This window comes from Sinocyclocheilus anshuiensis, unplaced genomic scaffold (genome assembly GCF_001515605.1).
Source record: "Sinocyclocheilus anshuiensis isolate Anshui unplaced genomic scaffold, SAMN03320099.WGS_v1.1 scaffold224, whole genome shotgun sequence".
In the NCBI taxonomy this organism is placed as follows: domain Eukaryota; kingdom Metazoa; phylum Chordata; class Actinopteri; order Cypriniformes; family Cyprinidae; genus Sinocyclocheilus; species Sinocyclocheilus anshuiensis.
Genome location: NW_015558577.1, coordinates 636,514 through 649,990, shown reverse-complemented (window position 1 = coordinate 649,990; position 13,477 = coordinate 636,514). Strand labels below are relative to the sequence as shown.

Sequence of the window (13,477 nt, the reverse complement as noted above, 5' to 3'; positions counted from 1 at the left end):
GGTAGTGGAAGCGCAAATGTCTGAGAGTGCACGTCTGAGAGTGCAAGCGCCAGCTGCAGCCAGACCCTTTTGAGCGGCTCAGCTGTTACTATATTTGGAACTATTTTCGTTGATGCAATATATACAAGACAATAAGAATGTTTGCGGGAGCGTGACACACACGTTGCGGGAGCGGGCGGTAATGCTCAGAAATTCAGGGGGAGCGGGCTTAAGAAAACTGTCCCGCTCAGGTCTCTAGTCTGCGCGTCAACACACACGTTTTTTTTTTTCGCACTCCCCCATCTCCACCCCCAATCATTAGTGCCGCTTGTTCGACAGAACATACAGGACCATTTTTAAATAGCGCCATAAACAAAAGTTATTTCAAATTGAATTCAAGCACTTTCAAGGACCTATGTTTGTTTTCAAGTACTTTCCAGGCCTTGAATCCATATGTCTGAAATTCAAGTACTTTCAATAAGCGTGGGAACCCTGCATTAGGCTAGAAACATACCCTAGACAAGTATGCAAATGCAGATGCAAATTCTTGGCCAACCTGTTCCTTCATTGCTGTGTGGCTAGCCTAACTAACTTTAGCTAATTTGCTAAGCAATTGTCTCTTGCTGAGCAATAGACCATTGCTCTGCCATGGCAGCAGTTGACCTGAACATTCTCATGCATTTCGAAATGTTTAGCTTTCTTAGCTTGAGTTGTTTGCACCCGTGTACTTGAATAGAGTATGTTTTTGGCCTACAACTACAATAATGAACTCAGGGAACCTTGTTTGAGGACTATGTTATTCCAAAGAGCATAAATTTTTAATATCCTAACTGAAAGAAAAGGGGCCAAATTAAGGGTGTCTGGTCCCTGGTTCAGGATCACACACTTACGCTGAGGGGGTTGTGCATCAAAGGGCATCATCATTTTAGGTCTCATTCCTCGACGGCCTGCCAGTGTAGACATGCTGTCCTCTGATTCATGGCCTGTAAATCAGACAGTGACCAGCCAATCAGATTGAGACAGGCTTACCCACCGGACAGGCTCCCAATACAAGAGCCATATGAAGACAACCAGCTGACTTCCTAGAGTCAGTTGCCAAGATCATGTGATATTTTCACTATTGCAGTGGGATTCTATTGTTTGTCCATTAGAGGGCAGTGTAGACACACATATCAGGAGATCTGTAGGAGTTAGCAGCAGCAGATAGATATCAGCATTCACGCCACGAGAACAAAGAAAACAAGGCTACAAGTGTTTCCATTTTAAGCAAGGAACATGCCAATCGCAAGCAATAATGACAAATAGTAGACATGACTTTGAAGCATCCTTCAGAAGCAGCAGCTGGAATGATGTCATGGATTATGCAGCAGGTGAAGGCTGGTCAAGTTTAAAGACCCCATGAAATGGTCACAAATCTTCTTTCCTGTGTGTGAGTTATTTTCCTACTGAAACAGGAAGTTGGGCTAGACATATCAAAGTGACTTTTTAGGCAGCTTTAAGTTTACATCATAGCTACTTGGTACTTATAGTCAGTTGTAGATGGTATTGAGAGAGGGTTCCAGTTTGTTTTACAAAGAGAAATACTATAAATATATAAAAAATCTCCAGAAGTTTGGGTGTCCACTAGTATACAGATAGTCTTTAACAGACAAAACTCTTTGCGTTCTGATTTCATGGGGTCTTTAAATCAAAGTTCTTACCACGGTAAGAGTTACGTCTCTGGAGCATAGGATCCATGGAGCCATCCACCGGGGTGATGTCCTGGGAGGTTCGGGGGATTGGTGTGTCAGTCATGACTGGATTGGGTTCAGGCGATTTGTCGATAGGTTTTAGCTCCAAACGTTCGTGGTGGATCCAGAGGTCTGGTGGCTTCAGATCTTTGGAATTGCCCTTATACTTGTGGGATCCATTGGCGGACTTGCAGGCTGCACGTTTCCTGGAGATCATACCAAACAGTTTGAGGAAAGGTTGTGACAAATACATTAACCCTCACGCCAGGACTGAGTATTAGGACTGTTCGTCAGCAGGAGATCTGAACTTACTTTTTCTGCTGTGTTGTGGTACGGCGTGTACACAGGAAGGCGCCAACCACCACCAGGATGATGATAAATGCACCCACAGACACAATTATGACAATAACCAGGATGTGGTTATCACCAGTGCCAGACATATCTGCTTTCCCTGAAACATGGCAATTCTATGGTTATAAAGTTACAAGAAAAGGAAAATTTGTCAAGGCAAACAAATGTTGAATGTTGGTTTGTCAAATTCTTGCCTGAAAGTTTAAAAAGTTTTGAAAGCCTTAAATGTTTATGACAGAATGGCCTGATAGACAGAAATATAGAGGGAATTGGTTGAGTTTTGCCATGGGGTTGCTAAGTGATAAGTTGATCCTAAGGTGTTTCTACATGGTTGCAAGACACCACTAGGGTCTTGCTAAGTGGTTGCTAGCCATTTCTAGCGGCTTTCTACAGTGTATTTTTTGGAAACATAAAACAGCAATTACCAACTGATCCAAAACCTTGTTCTTGTACAGAGGGTCTTCCTGGTTTCACCAATATACCTGGAGCTACAAGAGGTCAGATAAGAAGAATTGACAGGTGGCACATTGGAATCTACAGCTCTTGTGTAAAGTTCACATTAAGACACATTCCACAGCATGCAATTTAAAGAGATAAACCACAAGCTGTACTTCAGAGAAGAGCGTGACACTCATCTTTTGACCAAAATGTGCTTGGGGAAAGACTGTTAGTAGTATAAAGTTTTAGCCACATGTGCATTTTGCTGATAAACTCTTTAGTAAATGGTAGTCAGGCAAGCAAATAAGATGTTTTTCTGCTATACACCAGCTGGACCTTTCTGTGACTGCTGATGAATTTCAGTGTTCAGGGAAAACAAGCTGCTCACTTCAATTTGAGGACATTAGTGGAATAAGAGAAGAGAGAGCAATTACCTTGGTCATTAGCCATTTTGTCAGAGGATTCAGCTAGCAGGACAAAGCAGAAGGAGAGGAGACAGGTTAGAGGGAGAGAGGCGTGCAAACAGAGCTAAGCAGGACCCTATGGACGGCTTGTGCATGAGCCAGTTTGAAAGATTGGTTAGGTTAGGGTAAACGCAAAGGGTTAAGCTTTAGATTAGGTTAAAAATAGCGTATGTGCATATGGTACCATAATATATTTCCCAATATTGAATCCTACTAATTATAATTTAGCCACTGAACAGTGCTGAAAAGAACAGCATGAAATTCCTTTATGGTTCACTTTGGTTTAGGCTAGTTCATTATGGTCTGCTACTAGTCTAGTTGGTATTTTCCTTTTTGATCAAGAACATCTTGCTGGTTAAGCCAGATAAGAAACATAGTGGTTACACCAGTATCCCATTGTATTTTTGGATTCATAACCCAGCATATGCTGGTCTTTTCAGCAGGCAGCAGTGATTGTTATCATTCATCAGCGTGAATGAGCTGGTTTACCTTTAGGAGTGCGGAACTGGACAGCATCAGACATGGGACCCATCCCTTTAGAGTTACGCGCTTGGATCTTGAAGTAGTAGGTGGTATCAAGGGTCAGGTCTTGAATCTGATGGGTTAGCCTGTTCCCCACTACTGGCTCAATGACCCAATCGTGAACCTCTGCATTCACATCAGTGCTGTAGTAAATGATGTAACCTGGAAAGGCAGAGAAAAAGTAATACAGAGGTATATTGTAATGATAAATCTGGCAAGTTAAATAGTCACTAACCACGTTTCCATTGCCCTTCAAATTGCACAATGAAAATATGCCTAATGGAAACACATCAACTTCGCAAAAATTCTCTTTATTGCAAAACAATTTTTACGCTCGCATTAAGTGGTTTTTCAGGCAATTTGAAAAATGAATATATCGCAAAAATGCAATGGAAACAGTTTTTTCGCAGTTACAGGTCACCTGGCATATGTAAATGATCACATGATCATTCTTTAATGTACTATAACCTCCAAGAAACACCTAATTCATGGCCGCTCTCAAGTATAAAGGGCTTTCCTTGGAATTAATGCATGGATAACCCCTTATTTACACTGCACAAGTCTGTGGTGCACTATGGCTCCGACACGGCCACTCTAGTTAATGCTTGTGTTTATACCAGCTGCACCACGGCACGTTTCAGAAGCGTCCCAGAAGCCACTGTCCGTGCTGCTTCACTAAAGATACACGCATACGTGTCCATCAATGAAAAATAATGGCTAGTGCGGTGGCTGCAATTTACGTAAACCTACCAACATCCATCTCCATGACTTATTGCGAGAGGAAAAAATGTTGTTTTAGTCGTATAACATCAGTTAATGGAAACGGCGTCAATTCGCAATAGGTTTTTTATCGTTATTTATAAAATACTGCAAAAGTTTTGTGCAAATCTGTAATGGAAACCCGGCTACTGTCTCTAACAGATTATATATTTTTAATATCACTTTTGTCACCTGTGATCTTGCCATTGGCTTCTGAGGGTGGCTGCCAGTTGACGATGATGGTTCGTGGTCGTCCCTCTTTGCTCACTACAGTCACATCTTTAGGCGCAGAACTTGGGACTGGAGAGAAATATAAAATGAATCAAGACTACAATTGCAGATATTCCCTGACACTCTATGTTAATGCAAAGTTTACTGTTCATTGAGTGCGTTTACATGTACAACAAAACTACTTGATGAGTCATTAACCTAAATCGATGAGGCTGCAACCTGCCCCATTTAGAGTACATACTTGTTTCAAAAGTTGTTCCATGTGCAGTCATGCTCCATGTGCTGGTCCTCCGGCCCTTGGTCACCATGACCGAGAACTCGTACAAGGTGTTGGGTTTAAGACCCGTCACTGTGTGAGTCAGTGTGGTGGTATTAGCCACCTAAAATTAACAAATCACCGTCAGTGATATAACAACTGAAGATTCTCCACCATCCACCACCTTCGCTGTGAGGAGCCTAGATTCTGTTAACATACCTTGAACTTTGTGTTTGCGGGTATGTTGGTCTTCCAGCGCACTGTGTAGTAACGTGCATCTGTGATCTTCTGGTTCTTGGGCAGTGAGTTGTCCGCCCAGGTGACTTTAATGGTGTCGTGGCTCAGAACGGACGCCTGAACGCCCACAGGAGGCAGCATGGGTAAAGGGTCTGGTACTGGAGTGTATGGAGCATGGAAAAGTTCGTACAAATCAACATCAGGGTCTATGGGGTCTGCAAGCAAATTACACAATGTCCCATGGCAAAAAAATAAAAAGGTGAAAAAAGGTGAGCTCGATTACACATACAAGGGGAGGGTTTTAGGACGGGAGACACGTAACGACGGGGGAGAACGGATTAATGGGTTAAAATGGGAGGTGAGGAAGGAAGAATTGTGGAGGTGGGATTGGGAAAGGAGAAAGAGAGAAATATTGGATTAGAACAGAATACCAAGAGACAGTCACAAAATCATCCAGAGCTACAGAGAACTACGTCTACAATGAGTCGAGGAACTACATCAGCTTGGTTCACTACCAGCTACATTACAAATAAAGGAGGAAAACAATCAGTCAGACAGTGAGAGTTCATATACACAGAGCCTGGGATACATTGTAATCCTCATCTAGAATCTTACATGGATAAAAACAATGCTGTTAGGGATCCTAGGGATGTCAAATGTTAAAACTGTAATTAAATTTATTATACCTTGTATTTATTGTAAGGTTAGAAAATCTCAAATTATGTGTGCTTGAAGGTCGTAAGTGTTTGGCTAATAAAAAGGTTGAGATCTTTTTCTTTTATACTGCAATTTAACCAGATTCACAGAAGGAAGCAGATGAAAAGGCTTTTATTTTTCTTTCCTGTCTACTAATTTTTATTTGAGGTGTGGAATCAGTGACCTTGTCTTGAGTCAAGGTTTTGGAGATGAAATGTTTTGATTATTCCCCAAAGCTTTCAGATAATTTCACCGTGCGATGCATCTCTGTTTTTAGTGATATGATAATATGACAAATAAGTCTGATCCTTTTATAGATTTAAAGCTATTTGCCTGCCTTAAATCACCTGTTTTCCTAAGCGCTCCCTTCAAGAATAACAATTTGGAGTGGGAAAATATGCTCTCTGGCTTTTATATGTGTGAAAATGAGAACACATTGTTTCTGGCTTGAACATTTAACTGTTTTCAAATGGCAAAGTGGGAAAAAAACAGGTTGTTTTCCATAGTTCTGAAGCAGCCCCATAGTGAGCACTATGTGAGGTTGAGCTCTGCTTGTTCTCTGGAATTCTGTTAAAGAGCGGAATGTAAACGGATTCACTGTCCAACTAGCATGCAATGCCTAACAAAACAATAAATATAAAACGCAAAGTAGCACACACTAAAGTAATTCACTCACTGATTTCCTTAAAAAACAGGAAATCTAAACATGCAGTATTAGACTATTAAAATCGCTTATATCGCTTAATTATCGCTTATTTTAAGCTAAACATATATATTCTGGTACTCTCAGAAGTCACCTTTACCTGTTAGTATTTATTACAACATTCTCTCTAATGGCGGAAGAGACGTTTATGTATGAAGGAATGGGTGAGCGAGCAGATATAAACTCTGCAGGAGATCTTCAAAGCCCCTGCAGCAGGTTTCCTTGAGTTCAGTTAAAGGTAAACCAGGAGAAATGATAAATGTTTTGCATGCTGGGAGGTAATAAGAGTGTTCCACTGATCAAAACCGGAGGTGAGAAATTATCTGGTATTCAGAAAGTGGTCAGCTTCAGTTTTTCACAATTTCTTTCCCTATGCAGGGTGAATCAAGTTCTTGGCTTAATGTATTATTGGTCATATTATGGATCTTATTATATAATTTTTCCCCTAAATGCTTAGTTTTTTATTCTACAATGAAATATTACAATAGCAATATATATATATAAATATATTGTTGTAATAGAATTAATATACTACTAATTGATTATTATTATTATTATAATTTTATAGCCATATTGATATATAATTACAAAATGTTGGCCAAATTGTGCAGCCCTACAAATAAGCACAGTAAACCTGAATTTTCTTTTTTTAATTGCATTTTAAACTGATCTTTTTTTTTTTTTTTTACAAACCGTGCAGTCTTACCTGGTTGTCAACCATTCATTAGTCAAAATATTTCCAAAGGTAAAAAAAGTGTTCTAAACCTTTCAAATTATTTACAAAACCAAAGCATGTTGATAAATTTCTGGTCAAGATGGCACTTAACCCTAATTTTGCCCAACATGCAAAATGGTTTTAGTTGCAAATAAATAAATAAATAAAAGGAAAACATTTAGTACTGCAGATGATAAAAATGGCTATTTCACCATGAACAACAATGAGATCACCATTAAGTATAATGTTTGACCAGTACTCAGCCATGTCATATCAACATTCACTTGGATGGTGGAGTGACTCATTTCCTGGAATTGACTGTCACGATGTTCCTGTACTTAGGATAAGAGCAGCGTTTAATCAAACCTCTGCATCTCCATCATGTGCAGTGCTATTAAGCAGTGCTTCAATTGTGAAGAGCGTATGGCTTTATCTGTATCTCATAATCAAGAGGATTCCTCTGGTTGCTAGGAAGCAGAAGCATTAGAGACCACAAAACTACTGAAGAACTCTTAAGATGGTTTCTATTGAGAAGAACAAGCACTCAACCACTATGCATATCCATAATGGCAATACGATTACCCAGAAATAACAGAAATGCAATTTTAGAAGAAATGTAGACTTCATTGAGACCTCTAATTAAAATCTTCTGTTCAACAGACAGGCAGGTGCAATGTTATTTCTATAGTAAATGTGGCAATATTCTCCATATTAGGAATACAGTAGTGGCAAACGAGGACGAGTATGTTGAAGCTGTAGGTGTGGCGTGTTATAAGGCTGAGTGGTGCCGGCCGTGACCTACCTGATTGGGGTCGTGTGATAGCGCTCTCGTACACAGGGATTCCCTCCCCCACATTGTTGAATGCCTTCAGTGTGATAACGTAGTGCGAGCTGGGATCTGGCAGGGAGAAAGCCAATCATTTAGCTAATCAAGCCCGCAGCTCCTCTGAGAGCTTCAACCATATTCATCATCCTAGCAGGGGTGCATATTTAAACACCATTATTGATTCTAGCTCTCGTGTAATTAGATGAATTACGAAAACTTAAATTATGCTGTTTCTTCTGATGATTATTTTTCTCGTTCCTTTAAATGTAATTACAATGGGGTGGAGAGAGGGGTACCTACAATCCATTTACCCAGTTCTGTTTACTTTAATTCACTTTTAGAGGCAACAGAGCTATTTCTTTGCTGCTACTTCATGTTTGTCTGATGAAGGTGTGAATGAATGTACAGAAACGTAAATTAAAATGACTGATTCAGATTCCACTGAGCCTCGCTGGATGATATAGTTCCATGGTATTATAGGATATAGTAATATGGTAAAACTGGGTATGTATCATCACAATTAGCATAAGAAACTTTTCTTTTTTACTTTATCATGGTAATACTATAGTATTCTTTGAATTAAGTACCAAGTATCAAGAACCATACTTTATGCATATGACAATAATAGATAGATTAGAGAATAGATTTTGATATCATGGTAGACACCAAAATAGTACAGTATTAAAAGTAATAAACCATTACTTTACAATTGTACTGTCAAAGTATATTTGTATAATCATTTACACTTCATGTGCTTCAGCACAATAAAATGGTCAGGTAATCTACTGTATGTTCTTCATATAGTAACATCTAAACAATTTTTTCCCCCATAAATATTGTGATTTAATATGTTGCAATAGTTGACGTATGAGTTATTTTAACATTTTTATAGTCCCACATGGCAAAAAATAAAATTAATTAATTAAATAAATATTTAATACATTTTAACACAAATTTTTTATACATTTTTAATTGAATTTAAATGCTCAAACTCAAATATTCAATTAAAATGTTCAAATGTTTAATTTAAATGTTCAAACATTCAATTTAAATATTTATTTACTAAAAAGTATTTTAAAAATTACTTTTACCCATAATGTATTTGAAGACTGAAAATGTATTTTCTTGCTCCTCAAAGCAGATTTTGTAATATATTTTTTTCATAAACAAAGAATTTTTTCAAAGCAGAATTATTATAATGAAGGATCTTACTCAAGTTCTCAATGGTGTAGTATCTCTGTTTGTAGTCCACTTTAATGGTCTGGGCGTGAGGGCTGCCGATCCCATAGCCGATGGTGTAACCCCTCACCACAATGTCCTGGTTCTCTGGGGGCGTCCAGCTCACTACAATGCTGTTCACAAGTGGCCGCACGTGCAAGGAGCTCGGGACATCTGGCACAGTTGTCTCTGAAACCAAAGAACCAGCAAAATTACACTTCGTCATCCTAATTAAGTACCAGTGCTTACAAGATATCTGCCAGTTTTTACCATCCAGATCGCTCTCAAACGTCTCAGCAGTGGTCCAGTCTGTGGCCGGACCCGTGCCGTTGACCGTAATGGCCGACACTCGCAACATATATTCAGTGCCTCGCTGCAGACCTGAAAAATGCAAGAAGAACTTCAATATAGGCTTTTGATTCAGTTGAATTTGGTTCTACAAAAACATATTCAGAAGCTTTGTGAAATAAAAAGTGCTAAAAGTGCACAAATGAATTCGATTTTTGTTTGTTTGGCTTCCTACAAAGTTCTGGGCGGTTCCTAGAGCGCCGCTAGTTTAAATCATGAGCAATAGTAAAAGTGAAGTACCACGTCTCAATCAACCAGTCAGCTCATTTCTCTGGAAACAAACAGAAAGATGCTTCACAACGCTCCACGTTTCTCAATCCATTTTCCAAGACTAAATCGATAACCACCCCCGCATCATCATCATTGGCTCTGCTGTACGACATGCTGACCTACACACTTACAGCATTGCCTAGAGTGCTGATTTATAAAGGTCTGCTTCCACAAATTTGTATCACACTGGACTGACACAAACAACAAAATGAGAACTGACTGATTCCAGAGGGGTTCGTAATTTCACATGTCTGATGCCATGGGCATGTTCTGGTTTTCACAGATGAGGGAATGCCTGCTGTCTTTAAATAAGCCAGAGGTTATAATTGCTTTAAAATGTTAATAAGCGTCTGCTTAGTTAGAGTGTTGAATGCAGAAGTCAGAGCTGTTCCTGCGGCCTTGTGGGAGATAGCAACACTCCACTTCAAGCCTTTGAACTAACAAACATCTCATCTCAACTCAACTGGAACAGAAAACAACCATTATGCTCTGTGATGCCAATCACAGCATGACACTCATGAATGAGAAATAAATTTCTGAGAAATATATTTTTTCCAGAGCCGTTGGTGGGGTTGACATGGCAGCTCAAAAGCACTGGTGTACAAGGGTAAGGACAGAATTTACTGATGCCTTCTAAAAAAAAGAAAAAATTTCAACCAATATGGGTTTTTGGAACGGCTGACGCTTATGCCAGTATTAAGAGTAGGAGGGCCAAGGACAGACACACTGGGGCTGTTAATAGATTAAAAAAATGAATCAAATTAATTACATGACACGCTAATTAATTATTCAAATAGGATTAGGGCAGATGAATAAATGTGTCAATTTTGTTCATTATTTTTCGTAATTAATTGTGCTAAATTAACTCAAACTAAAGGCCTATAATAATATCTAATAATGTACAAGGTATATATATATATATATATATATATGTGTGTGTGTGTGTGTGATATGTACATATATGTACAGTATAAAAACGGTATAATATGTAAATATAAAAAAATAAAAATTTAGTTATTTATATATTTATTTATTCTATCAAATAAATTTCATGACACATGAATTAATTATTCAAATAGGATCATAAATAATTGTGCAAAACAAACTTAATTGACTAAATTAAACTAAAGTAACTAAACTGACATCTATCTATCTATCTATCTATCTATCTATCTATCTATCTATCTATCTATCTATCTATCTATCTATCTATCTAAATGTATCTATCTATCTATCTATCTATCTGTCTGTCTGTCTGTCTGTCTGTCTATCTATCAGTCTATCTGTATAGAATGTAATATAATGTAATGACTGAAAAAGAAACATGGAAAAAGTTGCTAAAATTAACACTTAAAAAAATTGAATAAAAAAAATATATATATTTACTGCATTTAGAATAAACAATAAAAAAAAAAATCAAAATTTTTTTTTTCAAATGTATTTATTTTATAATTTGGAAAAGCGCAGAAACTGATAGCTTGAAAACCAAATACAGTGGTGTGAAAAAGTGTTGGCCCCCTTCCTGATTTCTTATTTTTTTGCATGTTTGTCACACTTTAATGTTTGTAGTGTGATGGTCTGGGGCTGTTTTGCTGTTTCAGGACCTGGAAGACTTGCTGTGATAAATGGAGCCATGAATTCTGCTGTTTACCAAAAATCCTGAAGGAGAATGTCCGGTCATCTGTTCGTGACCTCAAGCTGAAGTGAACTTGGGTTCTGCAGCAGGACAATGATCCAAAACACACCAGCAAGTCCACCTCTGAATGGCTGAAGAAAAACAAAATGAAGACTTTGGAGTGGCCTAGTCAAAGTCCTGACCTGAATCCTATTGAGATGCTGTGGCATGACCTTAAAAAGGCGGTTCATGCTCGAAAACCCTCCAATGTGGCTGAATTACAACAATTCTGCATAGATGAGTGGACCAAAATTCCTCCACAGCGCTGTAACAGACTCATTGCAAGTTATCGCAAATGCTTGATTGCAGTTGTTGCTGCTAAGGGTGGCCCAACCAGTTATTAGGTTTAGGGGGCAAACACTTTTTCACACAGGGCCATGTAGTTTTGGATTTTGTTTTCCCTTAATAATAAAAACCTTCATTTAAAAACTGCATGTTGTGTTCACTTGTGTTATCTTTTACTAATATTTAAATTTGTTTGATGATCTGAAATATTAAAGTGTGACAAACATGCAAAAAAATAAGAAATCAGGAAGGGGGCCAACACTTTTTCACACCACTGTATGTACCTGTCCTTCTGAGTTTAAGGGTGTTGTTCAGCTTACCATCTATGAGCTGATAGAGCTGCGATCCTGAAGTAATCTCCGCTGCCTCACTCTTCTTCGTACCCTTCCTGTAGCGGATCTTATAGCCAGTGATCTCACCGTTCTGAGCATCTGCTGGCGGAGGCTGCCATCTGACCATGATGCTCTACAAGGTTCACACATTTGAGAAAACCAAAAAAACATCCTCAATATCACACATTCAGATTTCCTTCCAAAGCAATAACCACAGTGTATCAAATGGAGAATTAACGCAGCACCTCCTCCACGCACCTACAGCACATGCAAAGTCACCACAGTGACAAGTGCAGGCATCTAACCTAAGTCATCGTCTCCCCTAGGCAGCCATTAGAGAATGTGATCATCTCGCACATAAAGCATGCGCGAGTATATCAGTCCTGCAGCAGAGGGCATTGGGCGAGCAGCAGAGACCGGCCCGCACCGAACCCATGAATAATAGATAAAGCAGTGCAGTGTAGAGGAGCCTGCGGGAACGCAGCTCAGGATGGATGGAGGAGGCTAGCTGCAGGGCCCGCGGTGCCTGCTGGGATAATGAAGGCAGGGAGAGGGGCCGCCCAGCGAGGGTGGGGAATTAATTAATAGTATCCACAGTTGCCGTGTTCACGGGCCATGAGGGAATAAAGCGAATTAAATCTGCACCATGTATGCAATTACTGTATTTCAATTTTCGACCAATTCCAGTTTACCTCGCTAACTACTGCTTGTGTTTTCAGCCAAACAAACTTGTTTTAATTGACTTATGGGTCACAGGGGTTCCTAGTGCTACCAGCAGGGGCCTCGCATACGGTAAGTCAATGTGTTCATTATACACACCCAGACTGAATTCCCCCATCTGTTGCGGAGCACCCCAGGGCCACACGAGGGGGTCCTGATACCGTCCGTAGGAGCCCACTAATTAACCATCTTCTCATGCAATATACAAAAAAAGCTTCTGTCTGAGACTTAAAGCCTTTTTATTATTCAGTGCTAATTACTGAGCCATAAAACCCATTACAGGCTTGAAAGTGTGTGGATCTGTGTATACCCACAATGCAAAGAGACTGCAATTAAACCGGAGTGTTACAGTTTTTGAAGAAAATACGAGTTGTGCCTGTGTAACACTTGCTGTCATGAAGCTAGGGTGCTCTGGGTGGTTGCTATGATGTTCTGAATGGTTTATATGTTGTTTCTAGGGTGTTTTAGCTTTAAGTTTTGACCTATACACCTTATGGATCAGAGAAACAAGTGCGCAGAAATCTTTAGAATATTGTCTTTGAACTTCCATTTTTGCAGTAGCTCTATAGCTTCACACTGTTGAAGAGTAATACATAGTATAGTATAGATGGTTTCTTTAATGTCTTGTTGAGTGTTTAGTTTTAAATATATACAGTGGGTACGGAAAGTATTCAGACCCCCTTAAATTTTTCACTCTTTGTTATATTGCAGCCATTTGCTAA

At 39.1% G+C, this 13,477-nt stretch overlaps 1 protein-coding gene across 3 annotated transcripts in view; it reads right to left on the bottom strand.

Annotated features, from left to right (window-relative positions):
* The window catches only part of LOC107679723 (neogenin-like), a 173,244-nt gene that overhangs the window by 6,680 nt on the left and 153,087 nt on the right, over positions 1–13,477 (bottom strand). For 2 of the 3 annotated variants that reach the window (XM_016475362.1, XM_016475363.1), the window contains exons 13-25: positions 12,024–12,168; positions 9,396–9,506; positions 9,120–9,314; positions 7,884–7,979; positions 4,950–5,182; positions 4,716–4,854; positions 4,436–4,543; positions 3,452–3,646; positions 2,933–2,965; positions 2,486–2,548; positions 2,022–2,160; positions 1,680–1,915; positions 870–962 (exon numbers count right to left, since the gene is read on the bottom strand). In XM_016475362.1, coding sequence (XP_016330848.1) covers positions 870–962; positions 1,680–1,915; positions 2,022–2,160; positions 2,486–2,548; positions 2,933–2,965; positions 3,452–3,646; positions 4,436–4,543; positions 4,716–4,854; positions 4,950–5,182; positions 7,884–7,979; positions 9,120–9,314; positions 9,396–9,506; positions 12,024–12,168 — 1,786 coding nt within the window. The remainder of the gene's footprint in view (positions 1–869; positions 963–1,679; positions 1,916–2,021; positions 2,161–2,485; positions 2,549–2,932; positions 2,966–3,451; positions 3,647–4,435; positions 4,544–4,715; positions 4,855–4,949; positions 5,183–7,883; positions 7,980–9,119; positions 9,315–9,395; positions 9,507–12,023; positions 12,169–13,477) is intronic. The other variant, XM_016475364.1, reaches the window with a different exon arrangement.